This window comes from Brachyistius frenatus, unplaced genomic scaffold (genome assembly GCF_029030835.1).
Source record: "Brachyistius frenatus isolate BFR_SWC_R1_liver_20210118 unplaced genomic scaffold, ASM2903083v1 Contig_14, whole genome shotgun sequence".
In the NCBI taxonomy this organism is placed as follows: domain Eukaryota; kingdom Metazoa; phylum Chordata; class Actinopteri; family Embiotocidae; genus Brachyistius; species Brachyistius frenatus.
Window position 1 is genome coordinate 3438701 of NW_027210613.1, and position 19480 is coordinate 3458180.

The 19480-nt window shown below is 41.2% G+C and overlaps 1 protein-coding gene across 1 annotated transcript in view; it reads right to left on the minus strand.

Moving 5' to 3' along the window:
- The window catches only part of LOC138617860 (A disintegrin and metalloproteinase with thrombospondin motifs 16), a 50953-nt gene that overhangs the window by 15277 nt on the left and 16196 nt on the right, over window positions 1-19480 (minus strand). Inside the window, exons 5-17 of the mRNA XM_069693187.1 lie at window positions 18793-18995; window positions 16647-16730; window positions 15824-15983; window positions 13861-13966; window positions 13295-13432; window positions 9691-9844; window positions 6918-7013; window positions 3741-3889; window positions 2326-2498; window positions 2056-2186; window positions 1627-1750; window positions 1197-1441; window positions 901-1042 (exon numbers count right to left, since the gene is read on the minus strand). Of these exons, the coding sequence (XP_069549288.1) occupies window positions 901-1042; window positions 1197-1441; window positions 1627-1750; window positions 2056-2186; window positions 2326-2498; window positions 3741-3889; window positions 6918-7013; window positions 9691-9844; window positions 13295-13432; window positions 13861-13966; window positions 15824-15983; window positions 16647-16730; window positions 18793-18995 (1905 nt within the window). The remainder of the gene's footprint in view (window positions 1-900; window positions 1043-1196; window positions 1442-1626; window positions 1751-2055; window positions 2187-2325; window positions 2499-3740; window positions 3890-6917; window positions 7014-9690; window positions 9845-13294; window positions 13433-13860; window positions 13967-15823; window positions 15984-16646; window positions 16731-18792; window positions 18996-19480) is intronic.

Sequence of the window (19480 nt, forward strand, 5' to 3'; positions counted from 1 at the left end):
TTGGCTGTTATTTGGCTTTAGGCAAGGTCAGTCTGCACATCTCAACTCATACGGGTCAGTTAGTCAGTCACCCTCTTTAATAAAGCAAACAACCCCCAACCCATCACGGCCTCCAATCAGGACGCGGAAAGGTGGAGGTGGTTAGGGTGGACTGCAGCGGACCAGGGTGGGGAACTTTGACCTGCAGGGTCAATCAATAGGAATTCTACACTGGGGGCTTTCTTCGCACTCATGAAGCCAAGCAAGTGCACATGCACAAATACACCCATACATGCACCCTCAAAGAGAAGAGTGTATGAGTGAACACACATGTGCACACACACACACCTTTGTCCCTTAACCTCTGGCCACAAATTATCTGTTCAGGTCATTAGAGCGTGTGTGTGGCTACTAGTTTAATACCAGGCCTCTGCTGGGACAAAGACCACTGGTCGCAGACATGCATGTGTGTGCTTGCTCGCTGGTGTGTGTGTGTGTGTGTGTGTGTGTGTGTGTGTGTGTGTGTGTGTGTGTGTGTGTGTGTGTGTGTGTGTGTGTGTGTGTGTGTGTGTGTGTGTGTGTGTGTGTGTGTGTGTGTGTGTGTGTGTGTGTGTGTAATAGCAGGTCTCCAGTAGAACAAGAAGAGGTCCCACCGGTTCCAAACAGGAGCCTCTAATGTCCTCTCAGTAATAATGGGAAGGCTCTCCTCTCCATTTAACCTGCAGCTAAAAGCCTTATTAGAGGTCACAGAGGCCAGACTGAGCTTTAGATGCTTATCTATCAATCTACACCCTTTCCTCTTAATCTGTGGTCTGACCCTGATTTAGATTAGAGGTGATCTGTCCTTTTTCATCGAGGCAAAAGACTTTGAAATATTTTTTAGAACTATATATGAAAAAAACATAAAAATTATATTTGTACCTCCGGCACAAGTCGCTGAGCACTGGGAGCGTATGATGGCCCACGTATAATTGTGTTTGATGTGATTCTTCATTAGCTTCTCATCACTTTTCTTAAGAGTATATTCCCAACGCACACCTGGGTTCCAGCCCTGCAACAGTATCTAATGAAAGAAAATGATGTGTTGGCAAGTTAACACATAAAGAAGTGAGGAGCAAATCAAAAAGGAATGACAGACAGGATGGAAGATATGAAAAAATATACACATAAACAAGTGACATATTGAAGCAAAGTTTCTGAGTCCACTGATTGTTTACCTCTACGATCAGTGTCTCATTGGTGGGGCCAGCTGATACGAGGCTCTCTGGTCTGTTATATGGTCTCTTGTACTCAAAAATAGCTCCAGCAATGGGGTGTCGGCCTGGCCAGTCCACCGTCCAGTGACCGTTAAGGTAGTAGCGTCTCTGGGTGTCCCTGACAGCCAGGTAGGAGCTGGATGTATTCAGTTCCACCACACGAATACTCCGAGCTCCTGGTGGAATGGTCACTACCCCATAATACTCTGAGAAAGAGTACAAAACTTTAAACGAGCATGAAAAGCTGCAAATATCCCAATAAAACTAAAACAAAAGTTTAATAGCTTTGAGTTTCAATATCTGGGACAAAAAATAAGTCAAAAGCTTTTAGGATATTTAAAATTAAATCGCCAAAACCAATAAACCTAACTAGTGAATTAGGATGACCTACGGTTCGTATAATGTTGCTTCGTGTACTGTCCTTTGTAGATCTTGCAGGTGGAGTTGTCTCCTTTACACACCCCACAAGCATCAGGCACAGCTGTGGAGCCTAAAACACGGTCGCAGCCCACTCTCTGTGGAAGAAAAACATCACAAGGACATTATATACATAAAATGCTAAATGACATGATACAATGCAATAGATGACAACAGTTGAAAACATGTATTCCATATGTGGTGACAAAACAGCTTTTTATTGTTCATGACAAGACATGGGTGTTTGTTGATGTTTCCTACTGCTAAGTCCTGACTCAAGTTTTATAGCTCGACTTCAAAGACCTCATTGATGGTGTCATTCTTCAGAAAAAAAAAGGAGCAACTCCATATACTTTGAAATCAATGTTCAGTCAAACTGTCTCTGCTTAACGTTTAAAATTACCTCACACAGTCCTTCGATGCAGACATTAGAGCTGTCCTGGGAACAAAGTGTCCCATCCTTAACTTTGCTGGCCAGAGCAAAGAAGAAATCATATCCTTCAGCAAAGCAGTAAAGTTTGCATAAGTCTTGATCTGGAAGAAAAAAAGAGGTAACCACACAGGGGCCAGAGGAAACATTGTTTTAGAAAAGTTTCTTTTTTAGGATTAAAAAAAAAAAAAAAAAAAAAAAAAAAATCTGAAAATTTGAATATGAATAGGACAACTGCTTCACCGTCAACTCTCGTGTATGGTCTCCAGGTGTAGTACCATCCTCTGAACTGTTTGCTGTTGAACTCAGCACACTGTCGTGCTCTGTAGTCGACGGTGTTGGGGGGACAATCCTCCGTATTACAGAGTTTGTATGATCTGGAGGAGCCCTCGCAGAACTTCCCTCCGTATGCAGGTCTGCAGAGATGGACACAAACATGTCATGTAACAAAGATTTACGTTTGTTGCATCGTACTCCTATATTCATATCATTAAGATGTAGTATTCCACTGATTTTCTATGCAATGTCCTGATTTCTTTTTATATGAATGCTTGCATGTGTGTGTTGACACTCAGCACACAGGTAGTAGTGCAAAGCATTGACATGATTCAATCCAGTGCGAAAAAAGAAAACACTTATGTTGCTTCTGATCTGCCGCGTGAGCAAAATTCAAACTCTACTGTGTTACAAAGAACACTAGATTTCATTGTTCAATCATGACTAATACATGGGTATACTTCCTTCTATATGCGGCTGTGTGTGTGAGTGTGCCTTTGTGACGGCTTCTCCAATCACAGGTGTATATCCTCGGGCTATGTTCCTAAAAAAAAAATCCCCTCCACGGGACAATTACATCTTCTATAAGCCGTCCAATCACATTGTCACTTATCCCACTCGCGCTCTCAGGTTCTTTCCTTTCATATCTCTAAATTTCATCTTTCACTTTTTTAATCCCTTCTCTGTCATCTCTCCTCAGCCCCTCCTCTCTCCACCACCATCTTTCCTCCCCTCTCTCTCTCTCCCTAGTTCTCCTCATCACTCTCTGTCTAATTTAGCCCACCACTTGTCAGGATTTTGGCATGACAAAATATAAAGGAGGTCTGGGTATTTGGGATAGGGGCCCTGACTGACTGACAGCGCAAATAATCCTGAGTGACTCATGAGTAGGGAACTAAGTGAGCAGATAAGTGATGAAGCGACAGAACCATGTGAGTGATCTTCACTATTTTAATCACATCTTAATATACTCTTGGCCCTGAGTCAAACCAGCACAGACACTACAAACGATCTCTGTAACAAAGCAGTCACTTGATAAATCTTCTGTGTGCACTGCAAATTTACATTTCAGTAGTTTTGCTTTGATAATCAACAACAACAGAGACAACAACAGTTAGGTGTCTAACAGTCCTTTTCTCTTTCTTCCTGAGAGTTACATAAATTTGAAACCAGACTAATGTCTCTGCGTCATGAAGGGGTTAGATTAGCCTAGTTTAGGTTTCAGACTGGACACATGGATAAATAACCTGGCTTTGTCAATAATTAAAAATGTGCTTGGTATCAGTCCCAGTGTTTTCCAAATTCCTCAGTTGGAGATATTACAATTTTTGTGTCGTTTTTTTTTTTTTTTTTTTTATCTTATCCAGCAACTGTTTGTCTACCTGGGGTTGTTGCACTGCCTGTCTCGATGGGTGACTCCGCTCTCGCAGCTCCGAGAGCAGGCGGACCATGATGACCACTCCGACCAGTGGCCATGCTGAGGCCTCGGGCCCTCATCACCCTGTTTCACACACTGGCCCCTACGACACCACTGAAAGTAAAGAAAGAGGTATGATGAGTGGAAGAGAGAAAGGCGCAGAAGACTGGAGACTGAAGCAGACATAAAAGTGTCAAAAACACACAGACAGTGAACCAAACATTTTATCTTCTTTATGATGACCGATAATAGAAGTTCTTAACTTTCAGGTTTAACTACTGTCGAAAAGGCTGTGCTCCAGTCCTGGTTACATGCTCCCAATCTATCAATGAAACTCCAGTTGTGCTGCGTTTTGGAAACGCAGTAGCTTGAACTATCATCAGCTTGAATTATCAGAGCAAAGCCAAACACGGTCTGGAAAAAAAAGGTCTCGTGCTGTTTGCACTGTTATATCTGCATTTAATTTTCAATATCCTGGATTTCACCTTTTGGACCTCATTCCATTTTTCCTTTACAAAAGCAGTCAAATATACCCCCCCCCCCCTCTGATAAAAACACAAGAAACGCTAAAATACTGTTGCCAACAATTCACAAATCAATATTTCTTCACTGATGACAACAAAAAACAGAAACAAAAGAATAAATATCCGCCAAGGGACTGAGATAATTTGACTTCTTTCCAGTGCAAATCAACTCCAAGGGTGGAGTATCTGCCTTTTGAGACTTATATGTATTTATATCTGGATTCTACCTAAAACTGGGAGAGGATTTTTACAATGCAATACCGAAAAACTTTCCCACATTCTCCTAATCTGAAAAGGACAATTTTTCCTTCTCAGTCTGGTGACTGGTGGCCTGCTGAGTGTGCATAGAGGTATGCACACACATGAAGTTACCAGTTGCTTCTTTTTGCTCTACTGAGACGAGCCTCACCATGGTGCACAGTTACATCCTCTGAATCCACACCCCCTCTACATAAGTGCCACACTGACCAAGCAACTTTCCAACAATGAACACTTTCAAATGTGTTCCATGAGGCAACCAGGCAAGACAGAAGAGGGATATTTAACTAAATTATGTGAGTAGTTTTAGACTGTACTGCATGAGATGATGGAACATCCTGCAGGGCAAACATGTCTCACACCCCTGAATCAAGTATATTTACAGTATCTGCCTCAAAAAGACTGACTCATGAACTAGCCGACCAATCACAGGTTCCAAAATGAGCAGTGCTGTGAGGAGTTTGTGAAATCTAGACTCACTTAAAGCAGCATCATGTTTCAAGCTGTTTCCTGGTACAGTGCTGAACTGGATTTGTACATGTCAAGATGACATCAGTCACCGTACACTCAACTGTACAACCTTTGAAACACACACACACACACACAGTGCACATACAACCCGCTCTGATATGGAGGCATATGTTCAGCTGTTCTCGTTCTCACTGTGTTCATGCCTGCACTCGAGCCTGCAGACACACACACACACACACCAGCACACACACCTCTCCAGATAATCTCATGGTCCTTGACTAAGAACTAGAACAGCTGATTTCCCCTCAGTTTTCCCCCTGCGGCTGAGTGCCACGGATTCCTATGTGAGCCTGTCATTGTTTGTGTTCAGCTAATTGTCCCGCGAAGGGAGAGGGCCAGATTAAACCATCAAGTTCAATATATTGAGAAGCAAATGTCGATGAGGGGCTGTCAGGGGAGTGAGGGTAAGAGCGAGAGCCTTGGGGGGAGAATCATCTTGAAAGGAGAAGGAAAGAAACAAAGAATAAATAAAGAGCACAGATTGCTTTTTGGCCCCAACCCCAATGGCATATTTCTGCCACATCAGCAACAAACCAATTGCAGCTGCTCCCCGAGGTAAAATAATGGAAGGAGAGTGTGGTACCTCTATCAAAAGGAAAGATTTTATTCACACTGCACTCAAATAAACTCAACTCAGAAACAGAGTAGAGTTTCTCCAAATTCTTCACTAAGCTTAGACATTTAACAGTCCGTGTTGGGACACAAGGACATTGGTGTGTAAAAAGGCACCATTAAAAGAAGAAATGTCTCTCAGTTCAAGTCTTTTGTCTTGAAATGGCCTACCTCGGTAGAAGTATTAGCACTATATAACACTAAAATGCTCAATAAATGTTACTTTTGTAATCGTATCTACATCAATTTGGCCTGTTCACTGTATAAATTACAAGTCGCTCTTTGTCCAATGAAATTTACTGACTCAGATGTCTGTGGTATCCCTTGGAGGTGGAATGTGTTTGTCCATGTATGTGAGAAATCTCTATTTTATAAGCTCTTTCCCCTTTTTAACACTAAATGTTACACCGTTTATAATGTTAAACAGCTCACTGCCAAACAATTACTGGGCCAACTGATGCATCAAAAGGGAAAATCACTCTGAAATTAAATCACTAATTTAAACTGGTCTTGCACAATTCAATCTATTGATACACAATGGAGAATTTGAGACCTGCCACTTTTAGTGTTCCTGTTTGAGTTTTGGTACTCTGCTTGGGGTCTTTTTTTTTTTTTTTTTCACCAAAACTGTTCGTGAGAGGCTCTTGTTTGGTACCTTTCATTTGTGGATTTCTTTAATTAAGATGTTGCCGTGGAACTGTGTTCTGGCACAACAAGACAACGTTTTGTCAAAGGCAGATTATTTTAAGATCATATTGACTCCTTGGGCTAAAATGGAACAAAGGTTATCTTAGTGGTGGTATGATTAAAGGGTAACTCCACTGCCTGAATAGATGGTGCATTTTTTTTTTTCAAAAACATGATTAATGACATTCTGGTGGAAGGAGGTATCTAGCTGCATGTTCTTGCGAGCTGCTAGAAACGTCTTTGGTATGACCACTTGAATTGCCTCAAAGGCAACGGATAAACAAGTCCAATAGAAGTCAGTGGTTCCCATGCCACTCATGTGATGCCATTCTTGAGGTGACAAAGCCTGGGAGTGTACCGCCGACCCCCCTTTACCTCACACATACACACACACACACACACACACACACACACACACACACACACACACACACACACACACACACACACACACACACACACACACACACACACACACACACACACACACACACACACACACACACATACAAAAACACATGTTAAGTCACCATATCAGGGCCGCAGGCAGAGCCTTCAGCAGCTGGCATGAATTTGGTCTCACACTTCCTCCCAACACGGTGGCACCACAGAGCCTTGCAGATATCCTGGAACAACATCAGAGAAAGGCAGAGGGTGATTTACACGTCACTCCAAACATGTTTCCTTGCTGCAAATATTGGAAACAGGATAACCAGGATCTTCCTCACAACAGATGTAAACCAAGCAAACAATTGGAATAACGATAAATGATCGTAACATTGTTATTTTGCCTCTTGAGAGCTGTTAAAACATGTTGATGAAAACTTGCTGAAGTAGAGAGTGTCTGAATAATGATGTTCTGGCGAGCTATCGGTGTGCAGCAGTCGCGCATCACCAAAATATGTTTGCTTCAGTAGCTAGGAAAACAACAGTTTTGAATAAAAGAAGAAAAATACATGAAATCTGGTCCAACTGGTCCTCATTCATTGTTTCTGTTGCACCAAACAATGAGAACACAAGCACTTGGAATCAGTATTTTTGACACATTTTATTTGCCTAACACACAGTTCAGGTTAGGAAAGGTGGAACATTAAGTTTACCAGGGCACAAACTGTTTTACCAAACTTACGTGAAGTCATGGCTGTACGTCTCAGCAGTGGTCTAAAAGACTCAGATGGGAGCAACCGGTGTTTTCCCTGCTCATATTGCCTGAGAAACACGGCCTGCTACTTTTAACATGTCCACTCTGTTAGTATCTGAATGACTATATCAGATTTTGACAACTCAGTGCAGATGCTGACAGGCACCTCAGCCTCAGCTTGTTGCTGCCAAGAGCCACCATGGAATTATCCCAAGGCCTATTTGTCCAGCTGTTTTGCTTGCTCAGGCCTTTTTGCAGCAGTAAAAAAAATGGCAGGGAGAGGGTTAGTGATGGAAGGAGTCGACAGACAGGGACGGGGAGGGATGATGGACAGAGTGTGACAGAACCTGAGAGAGAAATAAAAACACCTCTACACATTTATTTTGCTGTTTCCTTGGGTAGCCCATCTCTATCTAACCACACATGCCATGGAGAGTATCATTTGTCTCCTCCAGCTGTATCTTATCTTGAGAAGGCCTGCCAAAAGGTTGCATGAAAAATGAATTCATTACACAATGAACTGCACCGCTGAGGCTGATGCTTGTAGGTTTTTTTTCTGAGTAACAAGTGGCTGGAAAGATGGTGAGCACGATGACGGGTCGGGGATATTTGGGTCCTTTGCACCTTGCTGCTACCAGCTGCAAGAGCATATGTTATAGATGAAATAATACAAATAATAGATTATATTTAGGCAAAAGTAAGATACTACGTGTGGATACATTAGGTCGAAATCCAGATAATACTGGCACTGGCATTGGACATTTTTTTCCTAAGTGCTTTTTTAACACTTTAAAGCTTTTCAATAACACAGCAAACCTCAAAAGTAATCTTGAATTTTGGAAATTAAAAAAAAAACTTGAAGACCCATACCATAATCAATTCAGGAGGAGACAGCAGTTCTATGTGTAATGCATTTACTCTATTAGGGAGCGTTGAATCTGCATCCTGTGACAGTTTCAGATATGAAGAATTAATGATGGTGTCCACATAAAGACAATATGTTGCATTCAATTATACATGAACAAGACTGGTGGAACTATTGGTAAACTAAGAAGCATAAGAAACTAGTGTACCAAAAAAAGAATCCCTGGTTTACAGACAGGTCTACTTGACAGCAACAAATGCTCATAATGGGTGTAATTGTCTTTTATTAACTAACTGGAAATTGCGTCCTGTATGTCTTTTGCGAAACGTCACATTTTATATTTCAGGGCCACTGTAAAATAATGTACCAGTTACTTAAAGTTGTCTGGCCAGATGCCGCAGTGTTATAGTGTACGATTTCTATGTGCTGGAAGTGAACATTTTGGGTTATGAGTCCATATATGTACACTGTATGTACAGCCAGATTAATCTGCTAGGGAGACTGGACAAAAAATGTGTCTTTGGGTTCTTTGAGCAGAGTGTCTGGTTGGCCAAAACTTGGCTGTGTGATTTCATCACCCTTGGTGGAGTTCAGTATGCTTCATGTTCTTTTACCCATCTGAGAGCTCTTTACCCGAATGGCCCCAACAACAGCTAAATGCAACTGTCTCATAAAAAACTGGCATCTTTGGCTCACATGAAGTGCTGTGTTTGGAAGATAACTTGAAATATATCTTACTCAGCTGCAAGAACAGCAACAATTTACAACAATTTACACCTTTAAAGCGTCATTAAACATCAATGTAATTTAAATCCTATCTGGAATATCTAGCAGCGTATCTTAAACAGCATCATCATCACCAGTGAGACAATGGGAGAGCAACAAGAAGAGATTCCCATTGGCAATGCTCCAGTGTATTTTTAGTCATCTGTCCCAGTGAGCATTTCATGGGCAGCATTACAACTCCCACTGTTTGTTTTGTGTATGTGTGTGTTAGAGAAGCAGAGAGTATCCATGCATGTGTGTTTATGCACATGAGGGCATGTAACCCCAACCAGTTTATCTTTTACTTCCTCATTTCCTTCCTTCTTTCTTTTTTTCCTATACCTCATTCATATCATCCCACTCTCAAGTTCGTCCTCTGTTTTTCCTAACACATTTTTAAAAATGAAGCAAGCACTCTGGTTCCAGTGGGCGTGCTTACAAAACCCCTGAGAGATTCATGGCATGGAGTGAAACTTTCAGCTCATTTTTAAATTTGCATGGGATGGCATAATGAAGTCAAAATCAATTTTACCTTCTTAAAATCGAGGGTGCAGAGTTTGGCCTTCTCCCCAAACTGCCATTTGCACTGTGTGTCTGCATCGTACAGCTCGCCAGGCAGCTTCTCGGGGTACCGATACTCCTTGACTGCTCTGGGTTCATCTGATAGGCACAAAGCCTGGGCAGAACTGGAGGATGGGGAAAACAGAGGAAAAGTAAGTTGAGGAAAGGACAGATAAGGGAAAAAGAGAGGACACAAGACAAGGAAAAGAAGGAAGCGAACGAAAGTGTAAGACGAGAGGCAGAGTGGGAGTGAAGATAGTAGCAAGGAGAGAGGAGTGGAGGTGAATAGGTCGAGAGAGGAAGGGAGATTACAGGTGGGCATTGATCATTCATCATTGATCACAGTGCACATTCTTATAAAGAGTCAAACAGACGTATCGTATCTGCAGCTGGTGCCAGCATGTAAAGTCGCTGGTATAAAAGACTCCCTGCTGTACACACAGAAATTCCTCAACAGCGAGCATCACTCCACATTTTCCATTGTTCCCAACACTGGGACAACTCTATGGTGTTGCCATGGTAACATAACAAGCTGCCAAACTCAAAACCTGAGAGTAACAGTTTTAATGCATCAGACACTCAATTATGACGCCCCTATCTCCCACATCCTAACACCAGTGGGGGGTTTTCCCGTGTTAACTGATATCACTGGTTACTATATGGAGATGCTTTACAGCTTAAACACTGCAGCCAGGGGAATAAAATAAAAAAATATGGTGGAAAGACCAAGAAAAGGCAAAGTATGTTGGAATGGTGCATTGTGTTAGTGAGTGGTCCTGATTGCTTTAGCAGAGTGTATGTGTGCGCGTATGTGAGATCTTCCATTGCTTTACGGGCCCTTTGTGTCTGCAGAGAACAATGGCTGTTCTGCAAGTGCAATAGTCTGATATTCTACATTCTTCACACAATAAGGTTCCTGAAAAATACATTACATTCACAGAGTAATCACACACATCAGCAGGCACATAAGAAAGGCCTGCGGGCAAACATGCAGTCACTCATGTAACTAACTCGCATAATCACATAGATTTTGGAGGATTTCATAACAAATTTAATTTAGAGCACCTTTTATATTCACTGATGGCACTGCATGAGGCTCAGGACAAAGCACTGCACACAAGATCATCATCAGCTGGAGAGGAAAAAAACAATTGAGAAAAGCCCCCATTCTTTTCTATGACTTCGATGACTGATCTCCTGACTCATTTCTTCCAGACAACATTTGTTATAGCCGCCATGCTTTAATGGTGCACTTAAACAAAAAGAGAGAAACATCTTGCTATGTGGCAAGAAAAAAGCAGCAAAAGTCTTGATGACAAACCTACTTCAAGACTAGTGAGAGCTACTCTTTGAGACTGTTTTCTAAGCATCACTGAAACGACATCTTCAAGAGTACAGATCTTTGATTTGAATCAACACCTCTGAGCTTCACCAAAATGGGATCATTTGTGGAAAATGCATGTATTTGCATTCTTGAGAACTGGACAAGAAAACCACACTCGGGTCTACAGTAAATATGCAGCTGGAGCCAGCAATTACTTAGCTTAGCATATAGACTGCGGAAAACAGCGGTATTTGCCTATCTCTGTCCAAAGGTAACAAAACCTTTGGACACCTCTAAAGCTCACTAATTTGCACATTGTTTCCTATTTGCTTAATCTGTGCAAAAATGAAAGTGTAAAAATGACAATTTGCTGTTTTATGGGACTTTATGTGCCAGACTATTCCTGACAGGTAGGCAGCTGGTATTGTTTTGACACTTCACTTTTTATACATATTTGAACAAAAACGAGATATAGCCTACTTTGTTTATAAGGGAGCTTTGTGTGGTTGCTAATATGTGACTTTGTTTCCCAGTTTTCAATGTATAGGCTAAACTTAGCTAATTGACGACTGGCACCTGCTATCCACTTAAAAACAAATAGGTATAGTTTCCAAAACTGTTACAAAACAAGAGCTTGTGAAAAAGAAGAGTCTAAGAAAAGAAATGGAACCACAAAGGAATCTTGTAGCTTTCATGTGTCACTGACTTTTTGATGGGTTTCACTATTGCTCATACAAACAAAAACAACTCAGAGTGGCTTCTAAGGGTTTGCTTCACCTGCCATGTAAGTTGCTCATCCCTTTTAGGCATGACAACGAGTTCAAATAAAGCATCTGACTGTACATAGAGCGTTGGCACAGACCTCTCTGTCATAGCTGACCGAGGAGAGGTAGATTTAGAGGGAGCGTGATTCAAACTATGTTGGCTGGCACAACACTCCTCCCCACAGCAAATGAAAGAGATGCTTAGGAGTCTCAGTTAACTCAATGAGACACATTTAGCCAAGAACATTTAAATATCATAACATTTTGTTGATTGCAATTAGGAAAACATACAGCACTTTTATCATTCAGTAATTATACAGGAAGAGGACCCTTGGTTGGTTCAGTGGTGCGGAGATCCCCTGCACGTGGCCTCAAAGGGTGATGGGAGTTTAATATAAGGCTGACAGGCCTAACAAGGTTGAGGTCATCCCAGCTCTAATAACTCAGCGAGGAAATACACTGTCTGTCTCCACCACTCTGAGAGGGGAGACCTGACAGTTCAGTTAACACACTGGTAAATTTAGTGGAGGGCACAGACTCTGGGCTATCTAGTTTCAAGCACAAACACACACATACACACACACACACACACACACATGAACACATCCGCAGACACATAGAAACACACCCAGACATACGGACGCTACGTCCGTGATGGTTGTTTTCTCACTTGGGTGAGCAGGCTGTATGCATGAAAATGCACCAACTGCACAAACACACACACACAACTTTCCCCCTTGAAAACTTCCCCTAACATGTGACCTTGACACATAATAAATATGCAGTCTGTAAAACAGCACTTACAGGAGAAAAGCAGCACCACATATCACTTAACCTTGCTGCTATGCCAGCTACACTGTATATTTTAGCCTCTGTCTCTGTTTCACACACACACACACACACACACACACACACACACACACACACACACACACACACACACACACACACACACACACACACACACACACACACACACACACACACACACACACACACACACACACACACACACACACACACACACACACACACACACACACACACATAATTGCCTTGTTTGCCCTTGCTTTTGAAAAATAAAGTGTGTAACAGTTACAATATAAGTGCCGTTTTTCACATGGCACTCTTAGGATCACAGCAGCATTAGTAGCTGATATATCTGCTGCTGACATGTTTTTCTACAACACATGCTCATCTATCAGAAACACATGTTGAATAATATAAACACAATGCACATTAAAAGGGGGCTATTCCCAGTCTGAATTCATTTGTTTTTATAAACGGATCCACTGCTTTGTGTCTTTGTTGCATCAGCACTTCAGAGGCTGGCATGAGGATTTATTTATCAGTGTTGTATGGATGTGAAGTTCTGAAAAGTTAACAAAGTTATCAAGAACAGTTACTCATAAAAGTCAGTATTAACAACGCAGTAAGTTCTTCTCAAATCAGTTCTTTTTGTATTGTTGGCCAAAATAAAATCTTACCTGAGGAAGCGGCTGAGGTACTGACGGCTGCAGGCGGACCAGGAGAAGATGCCGTTGTGACCGGCAAGTGTGGGAGACATGATGTTGCCCTCTGACTTTTTACAAACGTTCCCTTCACCATCATGGACCATTCCAAAACTGGAGAGTGAAAAAAGGTACGAATGTACAAGTTATGGTGACAGTGCTGAATAGTTGTGGTACAGCTTTAGGTAATTTGATCCAACAGTAGAAGACTGGTGTCATGTGAGTGCGTTTGTAGTAAGGGCGAGCAAGCAGAACTACTACACTGATATACTATAAGAGGGATGTTTGTCATCAGCTTTGTGAATTGTCGTGTATGTAGATAAAAAAATGATTTAAAACATCTTCTGTTGTTTAAATCCTATGATTATACACATCTCATGTCAAATGTTGCTATTGTTATTCACTACTTTCAGCATATTTTGCTTCATTTTTCAACTCTTTTGTGAACAAGTTCGCAGGCATGATGTGCACATTTATCCCGAATGAACAGACTTTCACGTTTTGTCATCACGTGATAATGACAGGGAGTGGAAACCCCTTACTTGTGTCCAGATTCATGAGCGATGGTGAATGCCAGACCCAGGCCAGTGTCTTCATTAATGGTGCAGCTCCGGTACTTGCTGCACATCCCGCTAATTGGAGCAAACCCTGCAAAGAAAGTGAGAGAATTTTTCAACCTTTACCTCCCACTTCAATTATTTCATCAAGTTTAACTCAGTCAGACCCTACAGGAACTGTATTTGATTAACTACAATAACTGCTCTCAAGCTGTGTTAGCCCAAATTTGCAAAAAATTTGACTGTTTTTAGTTTTACAATGCAAAAGAAATCTATGAAATGATAAGTGGAAAACTGACAATAGTCTTAACTAGCTGTGGATTGCACGTGTAAGAAATATCAAACATGGTTTAATTGAGTTAAAATCTCTCCAGATGTTAAAATATGGGAGTCCATGGGAACGTTTCCAGATCCTCCTGTTGCCTTTTACTTCATCTCTCCTTTTTTATTAAACTCCCTTTTACTCTTCAGCTCCCTTTATGCCTCTCACTGTCCGCTCTACTCCTGTCTCTCCTCCACGAACACACACACATACAGCACCCCTGGCTCTGAATCAAAAAGGATAATATGCATGGGGGCCTCCCTGAACGTTTTTGTCTGAGTGTCTCATGGAGAACTGTGCCTTGTGTTTTGTTTAATTTACAGCTGTACGTCATTCGCCATCGACTGCAAAAGCACTAAAGTCATGTTCTCATGTGCATAACTAATGTGAGTAATGATATTAAACATAAGAAGGCAGATTGACTGTGAGAACTACCATTTAGCTCCTTTTTGACTCAGCAAAGACGCAGGTCAGTGATATCGTATACTGGTTTTGAATTATGAATGAAAACACTGTGGGATAGGGCTGTAACAGTAATGCAAATAAACTTTGTCATATAGCTGCTGGTTACACTAATTTTACCATGCACCTTTGGGAATTAGTCAGAGCTAACTCTTATTTTGACTCCACACACACACACACACACACACACACACACACACACACACACACACACACACACACACACACACACACACACACACACACACACACACATGCATGCACACACATACACGTGCACGCACACACACAGGCACAAACACACATACACATATCTTTGAACTAGGCTTTTGTGGAAATGATTAGGGCTACTATCCTCCACACTTTGAAGTCAAAACTTAAGTCTGGCGTTTGATGTTAGTGTGTGTGTTTGTTCATATGTGTGTGTTTGAGTGCACACACTCACACACTTGTGTCTCTCTGGAATACAAAATGGATGTTTTTTTTTCTCACCGTGAAAGACACAACAATGTGTTGGCATGGTCATTACCACAAACAAGCTGTTGTTAGTTTGTTAGATGGTGCACGCTCACAAAAGACCGAGTGAGTGTGAGAGTTTAAAGAAGCTGAGCGAAAGAGAACTCTTTTAAATGTTCTGTGATTGAAGTGAAAACATGATTAGTGTGTTTACTCCTCTGAACATGTAGCTTAATATAAATATTGATTCTTTTTATTATATGTCATAAACAACTATAAATATTATACGGACTCGCTGAAGATGCTTTTTACTGCTTTTTTTTTTATCTCTGTTAAATTTCCCGATAATCCATGTTACTGTAAAGTACACAGTGTATGACCCAGTGGAACAGGATAAATGCAGATCTTTTTAACATCTGGTTTGGCTGGTGTTCCTGGATCGCACTGTGACAGAAGACAGAGGCATCTTCCCAGAGAACAACAGAGACAAAAAGTGACAGATTTTTGTTAGGAGCATCAAATAAATGAAAGAATACTTTTCAAGTAAGGAAAAACACCCTTACTGTCCCACTATTTGTTATTTCAATGTCAGCGCATGGCATTCAGTGAGTGAATTTGCCAGGATTTTTCGTTTGGTCTCGAATCTACTCCTGCAGAATCTACTCCCCCGTGAGCAGTACACCGATGAACAGGCCAATAAAGACATACCGAGAGTATCACAGGGTTCATTCTTCCAAGAGCAGATGTCGAGTCCAGTGAGGAGGATGGCGTGGTCGTGGTGTCGGCCCTCTCTGCCTCCCAGAGTGGACTGCCAGTGGCAGAAGCTGTTCAGTGTGTGGTCTGCATGGTGGTTTATCACCAAGCCGTCCTGTGAGATAAAACAGATACAAAGAGGCAGAAGGAGAGACAATGTTTCTTTATGGACAATAGGCCTCTATTTTATATTTACTTCTAATTTTCCAGATCCTTGCCTGGTCTTTACAACCAATAATAACATTTTTAGACATTCCCATGTCAAAAGCAACATTGTTGCTCCTGGAAAGACAAACGTCTGGGAGATTTTTAGCATTCCTCCTGCTGATAATTACCTCCATTTAAGGAATCTGTGAGAATCACAGGTGGGTGGAAAGCAGAATCTCTTGTCCTCAAACTGCTCCACTCTCTTTCTGACAGTGCCCCACCTGTTTCTCTCTCTCTCGCTGTCTTTCCAACTGAACTCCACAAGAATTTCCCTCCTACATCTGGCAAGGATCCAAGGAAATATATACCCTATAATTAACCACTGTAAACGTCCTTAGTAGTTAGGACGACGCCGGGAAAATCTCTGAGACACCTAAGAGATTTGGATCTTCAGGCACAAAAACAAATAAACAAATGAAGTGGTTTTTTTCTTCATTCTCTGTATGTCTGAGGCTCCACACATGATGTGCACAGCTAGTACAGATACACAGAGAGACAAACAATGTGTTTAGTGTATCAGTTTTCTTGGGTATATTAGGATTTCACCTGACACTGCTTTGAAGATGCTCACCTGCTCTTCATCCAGAAGGACAAGGCCCACGATCACTATGTTTATACTTCCCCCTATCGTACCATCTTTGAACAGACTGGAGACCTAGAGGGCACAAAAACAAACATTATTACATATCAATGAGGGTGCTGTTGACTTAAATACATATTTATTTGTGTACAACTGCCTTATCAAAGTTCTGTTGCAATGACAATGTTTGCAACTTATTACCAATGTAAAACACTCTCAGAAACAGAGAGAGAAAGAAGCAACTTTACCCAGCACAGATAGTTATCAGTGTTATCAAGTTCAACCTAATGTAGTCGGGAGCATAGATTACTTTTACACATATTATTTCAGTGAGCTTTATATTGCTTTCTTATAAAATAACATCGGCAGTGATATCATGACCTCAAACGTGCATGGTCAGTCATTAAAAACTTCATATTCAGAATCAGACTGATACAAACTGAGACTCATCTGGTCAAAAACAAAATCTCCTAAATAAATTGTTAATACTAAACACCATTTTAATTTCTCTGTTTCTGCCTTAATGTAAGCTATATGAACTAAGGAGATGATTGTGGATATTTGCATCAATAGGTCAAGCTTACTAGCACAACATTATACCTACACATTGATACTGTTACTCATACAATAAAGAGCCCTGTCTCTAATGTACAAGACAACACACCGTGACATTGTTGTGTAAGTAACACACAAAGCCCTTCTAATGGTATCGCTGAGTTCTGACAACCACCATTGCTGTTTCCAATTCAGCTTCTTGCACAGACATCCGATCAGTCATAACAGTTTGGGCTTTGAAAGCTGAGTCCTAATCTTTTGTTCATGTTTGCTATCTGTCTTCCTCTCAGGCCCTGCGAACACATCAGGTGCCACTCACACTGCCATTTTTTTTTTTTCTTTCAGAAACATGCTCATTCATTCCTCATGTTCCTCCATGTTTGGTCTTCCTCTACACTAACTCATGAGAAGCCACATGGCTGTGGTTTGTTCCACAGCTCAAGAGAAATTGCTGAGGTCAAAGAGGCAGTCAAAGCTACTGACTTAAACTGAGATATCCGGGAACCCCAGTGTTTGACAGAGCCTGATCTGATCCAAACAGATACAGTGAATCACTGTGTTTTCACTGCCACATACTGCAGAAGAAACAATCACACCTGTTTCCGTTGAGCTTCAGTGTTTTGTGGTACATAATGTGCAGAATGCTTTTTACAATTGGAAATTACAAAATGGCTCATTAGATACAATTTTCAACAAATATTAAATAACATTTTAAAGACCTGTGAGACCTGTCAGGTGGGATAGAGGGTTGCCTGTTTTCCGTGAAACCCCATACTGTATTTAGGTGACTCCTCTGAGGCCGCCTGTGGCTGCTCCAACTTGGTTTCTACAAGAGGGAACTATGTTTTCAAAATAGATGGATTATCTTTGGATTTGTCAGTCAGTCATTAAGTAGCAAAATGAGCGTGACGGTATTCGCTTGCAGATCAGCTGAGAGGAGCGAGGGGAGACACTGAGAGCGTTGTGGCGATGATCTCACCCAGATATCAGTTTCATGTTTTTAGATGCGCTCTTTCTGATAAATCGGTCGAGAAGAGAGAGGTGTCGAGTCACTAAACCCTAAACTTTGGCAAACTTCAAAGAAACTGTCTGGCTTCCATCAAGGTCAGCTGATAGTACATGCTGTACAATGTCAAAATATATAATAAATTATGTTATACACTGTAGCATAACATGACAAAACGTAATTTGATGAGATAATAAGGCACTGCCGCAGGCCACTGCAAAGCCAAATTTTAAGCTTTGTTATACTGCTATCAAATCCACTTGTAAAGATGCAGAACTGTCCTTTTTACAGGAATATAAAAGCCGTGGTGCAAGGACGTACATTTTCTGCATCGTATTTGCTGGTCATAAAACTAAGACTAAAAGGCAGAGCTTTGAGCTAAATGCTAACATCAGCATGTTAACATGCCCACAATAACAATGTTAAAATGCCAATATTTATAGATTTATTAATTTACTGTTTGCATGTGCAGTTGAGACTAATGATAATGTCATTAGAGTCTGGCAGGTATTTGTTCATAAGCTAATGTAGTAACAACCCACTTGCACGCAGCAGCATTCATATATTTTCTCTTACCATGTTGAGCACAGTCAGAACATATGTGGTTATGTTCTCATGGCCGTGGTTGTCCATCATCTTTCTGTCCACCACCACCAGTGTCTCCACATTGAGCTTCTGACTGACCCGATTCTTCATCAGCACTGCTCTTTTGTTCCTGGGGAGGAACTTGTACTCATCTTGGAGGATAAAAACATCCTCCTCTGGAGGTTTGGGCATATCTGTGAAAACAGATGGAAGGAGAGAAAAATAATTAGAATTCATTAAGTATTTAACTATTTTGGAGCAAATTTACGAGGTGATGTGCTTTCTGCAGTGCACTGTGACGACATGATTGGGAACAAACTACTGTATAGAGGCTTGTGAATGATTGATGAAAGAAAAAAAACAATAGAGCATATAATAACAACTGGATTTCAGTTATAAAGTCCATTACAAATACAAGCCTTCCTTCCACATCTGATTATACTGTATTTTACACACAATTTCAAATTGACGTATAGCTACTAGCCAAATGGCTACTTTTTTCTGGCAAGTAGCTGACAACCACTCGAGATGATTAACTATTCTCTTACTTTTGTGACCTGATGTCATGGATAAACTGCAGACTGAGCATTTTTTTCTGTTGCTGACTCTGGCAGTCTGAGTGTTATGCTGCCATTAAGAAAAGTGTGAAACCACACTATGTGCTGTGCATTAGCTGCAG